Genomic DNA, 5,649 nt, shown 5'->3' on the forward strand with positions numbered 1-5,649 from the left:
TACCTATGTATGCATGTGTGTGCGTGCGTACGTGTGTACGTGTGGATGCGCGTGTGTACCTATGTACGCATGTGTGTGCGTGCGTACGTGTGTACGTGTGGATGCGCGTGTGTACCTATGTATGCATGTGTGTGCGTGCGTACGTGTGTACGTGTGGATGCGCGTGTGTACCTATGTATGCATGTGTGTGCGTGCGTACGTGTGTACGTGTGGATGCGCGTGTGTACCTATGTATGCATGTGTGTGTGCAGGTACCTATGTATGCATGTGTGTGTTTGCAGGTACCTGAGCAGCGGCAGGAACGGGAGGCTGGAAGAGAGTAGGGAGCAGGTGGCGGACATTGAAGCTCAGCTGGAGCATGCCGCTGCCGACACCGCCGCCACGCAGCAGCGTATGGACGACATGCGCACAGAGCTATCCTCACAGCAGGTACGCGCGCGCGCACGCCCACATCATAGGTGGCACCACCGATGCCTCGTAAGCCGCTGCTTACCAGGTTCGGTGGTTATCGCAATTTGCAGCTGTTGCCAATCGTTGTCGTTATGTGACATTCTAAAAGACAATGCTAAGCTTGGCAACAAAGTGTCGCAATGTCGACGATTAGAACGCGCGAAAAATACGTAGAACATGTGAGCCTTATCGATCTAGCAACAATATCCAGATGGAGAATGGTCGTCTTGCTCAGACAGATCGCTTAATTGTTACCGCATGAAAAACAGGAGCCATGTATATATGTGGTCAATGGTCAGATGTGGGTCAGTATGAAGCAGTCTGTCTCTGAGAGTCTGTTGAGTGACATCTGGTATTGTGCTGGCATCGCACGTACATCTGAATGTGTACTGAAATACTTGAACAACACTTGCCGAGATTATACATGCAGTATATTATTAACTAGGTTTATTCTTGTCGTTTTTTTCTAGGTTTATTATAATTTATTCTTACGTGATATTTGGCGTCGTGTTATCAAACCATCTGATTTCAAGTTACTTCTCTACAGGTTCGCCAGAGGGAGCTGCAAGACAGCTTGGAGGTGAGAAGGCTGGAGGAGGAGGAGAAGGAGAAGGTGGACGCACGGAGGAAGCTGGAGAAGCAGATAGGGGAGCTCGACCGACAGAGCTTCTCTGCTGGTCTCATCCGGAGGCTGCAGCAGAAACGGGAGAAACTAAGGATGGAGGTAGGCAGGGGCGGTGATGGTGACCCTACAGCGATGCTGATTTGCTAGAGCTAACTGTCGTCAATCACTTGGCGGATAGTTCGATTAAGATTGCTGGTCGCGCATCATGGCTAATGTTATTGAGTTTCACTTTATCGATTCATAACCTTAGTATAGTTAAGCTTTTCGATCAAGACACTCGCTTCCATAACCAACATTTACTCCTTGGCCTTGACCGAGCGCCGGCCTCGTCGACTCCCATGGCCTCGCGTAATTTGTCACAATCGCTTGCGATTTTCGCCTGCAGATGGCGACGCTGTCTCAGAAGGAGGTTCCCGCGCTGCGGCAGACGATGAGAGAGATGTCGGACGATCAGAAGCGGCTTCACGAGCAGATCGATCAGGAGGAGGAGGGCCTCAACCAGATCCAGATGGACAAGTCGCTCGCCGAGAGCGTGCAAGCAGACGTCATCCTCATGGACCGTTGCCACGACGACGTCAGACGACTCGAGAGCAAGATCGCAACGATGAGCACACGGATCGTTGGCGCGGGTACGGTGTGAAGCCGTCGTACGTCGACGCGACGGCACCGATTAATTTTGTATTATCGTCCTTCGAACGTATCGCAGTATGTGCGGTCGTGTACAGCCTGCGTCATGTACCTTAACCACATAACCGTAATCACTTACCTTAATCTTTAAGCACAGAAGTCATGAAATTTCGTCGGTCCTCGTTACGTGTTTGAGCGCGCGGCGAGTGAAGACCCGCTCGATGCTATTCGTGGGTTGTCGACCACATTGCATTCGACCATATTCGTGGGTTGTCGACCACATTGCATTCGACCATATTCGGGGGACGTCACCACAACGTAATGCAGCCCCCATCTCTCTGACCCCGTCCCCTACCCCTCGCTGACCTCCTCCTCTTCTCCTCGCTGACCTCCTCTCCCCCTCACTGACCTCCTCTTCTCACCTCCTCCTCTCCCCCTCGCTGACCTCTCCCCCTCGCTGACCTCCTCTCCCCCTCGCTGACCTCCTCTCCCCCTCGCTGACCTCCTCTCCCTCGCTGACCTCCTCTCCCCCTCGCTGATGTAGTATATATATATACTACAGTATATATATATAGATATACTATTAGTATAGTATCACATATAGTATTAGTAAGCTAACTATGTGTAGGAGGGCTAGGTATAAGTGTCTTCGCATTTCTTTCTGACTGTACGATTGAGATATGCAACGCCCGACGCAAGCTGCATGCCGCGTCAGCTGTTATTGGCTAATATACCCCACAGATCCAGGTTTAATATTAACTATGGAATATGTCGGTGAATGCGTTGGCTAAGATGCCTGACAGATCCAGTCTCTATCAACTATGGAATAAGTACGTGTATGAAATCACGTTGTGTTCTCGTCGTGCATTAGCGTCAAGTGGCACGCGGAATTGAGCGCCAGCAAAGAAGGAGCAGTCGAAGGCGAGGAGAAGCTTAGAGCAACGCCAACCAGCGAAATCGTTGCAATGGAGAGAACAAAACTTGCAGTTTCGGTGAAGCGATGTTACTGCAACGGCGATACCACCCGCGTAATACCCCTCCAGCAATCAGGGTGCCTCCAAGACCACTTCATAGCCTTGCGGCTCGCCAGCGCATCGTCGAGCCCCGTCATTCCGCCTAAATAGCACCGCCACTCTACAAATCGCATCCATTAGCCCGCCATGCTACCAATTTTTGCTATAAACACCAATGCTAAACCTAGGACCGTAAAGGCAGCCCCGCCATGCGTTCATAATGAAAAAGTTGGAGGAACCTTCGCATGCACACAGTCGAAACTGATTATGAATGCACTAATTATAGGAGTGCCAAAAATTCAATCGAGATAAAAAGCAGCAAGTGTCACGTTTTGAGTGTGTGTGATTAACAGTGTTAGCTTTCACGTTACGTCAGAGTGGAAAGTTTATGATCAAAACAATCTCATTTTATGCCGGCTTCACCGGGCAGCCCGACCGGCTATTCTGACTACCTACCCACCATGCACCGCTGACAGATATAAATCCACAGAATTTAGCGCTCTAAATGTTTATTAAGTATATTGTAATGATAAACTGGTATGTGACCCAAGTGGAAGAACACCCGAGCAATAACTCCAAACCCATCTGACACACGGGAATCTGGATAAGCGTCTACACAAGACCGGAGAAGAAAGAGCCCTGTCTCAGCGCTTCCCTAACATTCACCATTACATTATGTTAATGCCTGATTCCTTCAACAACGGCCGATGGCGCGCTTCCGATACGGCCCACGCAAACAACCGGGGCTGCGCGATCCGAGCCCACCCACCAAAGCGACGCTGCGACACCTGCCCAATGCCTGGGGTTCTTACAGCAACTTATGTACCAGTTATCCCGTATGCAATACCTTCTGTCGCGCATGGTCTTTGGTGGCTGGGTGTACGCCGGGCCGGTGTCGGCCCTGCTCCCGGCTGTACTATGTATGCCCGATGTTCCGTCGCGCGCGGGCGCTCGAGGTCGCTCGCTATCTCGATACTCTTCCTCCCGCGATCACACTCAGCGGCCCCCCCGCTACCGTCCCATTCGCGGGTGCCTCCCGTTAATTTCCTGTCACACTCTTCAATCCCTCGTCCCAGCTAATGTATGCATGTGTCGTAGATGCGTGCATAGCCCGCGTGGTATAGTGTGCGCTGCACATACGTGTGTACTGTGTGGATGCGACTGTGTACCTCATGTATGCATGTGTGTGTGCACGGTACCATGTATGCATAGATGCCAGGCAGCCTGCTGTGTGTTTGCAGCGTACCTGAGCAGCGGCAGGAAGGTCGAGGCTTGACAGAGAGTAGGGAGCAGGTGGCGGACATGAAAGCTCAGCTGGAGCAGGCCCGCTGCGACACCGCCGCCACGCAGCAGCGGTATGGCACGACATCGCGCTACACGAGCTCTCCTTCACCAGCAGGTACGCACGCGCACATGCCCACACTCATAGGTGGGCACGCGCCACTCCTGATGGCCTCGTAAGCCGCGGCTGGCTTACCAGGGTTTCAGTGGTGTATCGCAATGGGCAGCTGTTGCAAATCGTTGTCTTCATGTTGACCATTTCTTAAAGACAATGCTAAGCTATGGCAACAAAGTGTGCAATGTTCGGGACCGATTAAGAACGCAGCGAAAATACGCATAGAACATGCGACCTTACGGATGCTAGCAACAATATCCAGATGAAGAGAATGCCGTCATGTCTTGCGTCAGACAGATCGCAGCTTAATTGTTACGCATGAAAACAGGAGCCATGTATATATTGTGGTCAATGGTTCAGATGTGGCCAGGTATGAGGGGGGTGAGCAGATCTGTCCTCTAAGAGTCTGTTGAGTGACATCTGGTATTGCTGCTGGGCGTCCACGTACATCTGACGTGTACTGAAATACTTGAACAACACTTGCCGAGATTAATACATGCAGTATATTATGAACTATGTTATTCTTGTCGTTTTTTTCTAGGTTTATTATAATTTATTCTTACGTGATATTTGGCGTCGTGTTATCAAACCGTCTGATTTCAAAGTACTTCTCTACAGGTTCGCCAGAGGGAGCTGCAGGACAGCTTGGGAGTGAGAAGGCTGGAGGAGGAGGAGAAGGAGAAGGTGGACGCACGGAGGAAGCTGGAGAAGCAGATAGGGGAGCTCGACCGGACAGAGCTTCTCTGCTGGTCCCATCCGGAGGCTGCAGGCAGAAACGGGGAGAAACTAAGGATGGAGTAGGCAGGTGGCGGTGATGGTGTGTGCATGGGTGTGTGCGCGTGCCGTGCCGTGCGTGCGTGGTGTGGTGGTGCGTGCTGTGCGCGTGCGTGCGTCGTGCGTGCGTGCGTATGTGCGTATGTGTTACATACATACTTGTATATATTTATATATTATATCAAAGAGTACATAATAGGAGATTACATATGTATAGAGGTACATAATCTCCTATATGTACTCATGATATATATATATCCTATTATTATTTATCCTATTTTGCTACTTTCACAGTTAGTTGTGATATAAAATATTATAACATTAGTTAAACATGGGACATAAATCACCTGGTTGACACCGACCCGTGCGTTGCAGAAACACTCGACGCAGGGCCGAGGCTGGCTTTGAGGATCAGATCGGCAGCTTCGCGAGCGATCTCTCGAGCGATCAGTATCGCCCGACGCTGACGGCACGGTACCGCGAGGACTCCATCGCCGCCAGTACGACCGAGATGGCCATCAAAGACCTGGAGAAATTCTACAAGGCACTGGACGGTGAGAGGCCGTCGTCATACCTTATATTTTATATATTATACTACATTATTATATATAATAAAATATATATAAAGATATCAAGAGTTATATATCATAACTGCAGCAGTCGCTGTGGCAGCATCATCCGTAGCGCAGAGCAGTAACAACAGTGGTCAAATATATATATATATATTATATATATATATATATATTGCATTATAAGTGTTCTAC

The 5,649-nt window shown here is 50.0% G+C and overlaps 2 protein-coding genes across 2 annotated transcripts in view; both read left to right on the forward strand.

The window, feature by feature from the left end:
* LOC106812491 (DNA repair protein RAD50-like) overlaps positions 1–5,342 on the forward strand; it is a 33,177-nt gene extending 27,835 nt beyond the window's left edge. Inside the window, exons 28-30 of the mRNA XM_014816381.1 lie at positions 282–429; positions 998–1,174; positions 5,261–5,342. Of these exons, the coding sequence (XP_014671867.1) occupies positions 282–429; positions 998–1,174; positions 5,261–5,293 (358 nt within the window). The 3' untranslated portion in view covers positions 5,294–5,342. The remainder of the gene's footprint in view (positions 1–281; positions 430–997; positions 1,175–5,260) is intronic.
* LOC106812493 (DNA repair protein RAD50-like) overlaps positions 5,324–5,649 on the forward strand; it is a gene marked incomplete at its 5' end in the record, with an annotated part of 6,198 nt that continues 5,872 nt past the window's right edge. The window contains one exon of the mRNA XM_014816382.1: positions 5,324–5,439. Coding sequence (XP_014671868.1) covers positions 5,324–5,439 — 116 coding nt within the window. The remainder of the gene's footprint in view (positions 5,440–5,649) is intronic.

This window comes from Priapulus caudatus, unplaced genomic scaffold (assembly GCF_000485595.1).
Source record: "Priapulus caudatus unplaced genomic scaffold, Priapulus_caudatus-5.0.1 Scaffold654, whole genome shotgun sequence".
Classification (NCBI taxonomy): Eukaryota; Metazoa; Priapulida; class Priapulimorpha; order Priapulimorphida; family Priapulidae; genus Priapulus; species Priapulus caudatus.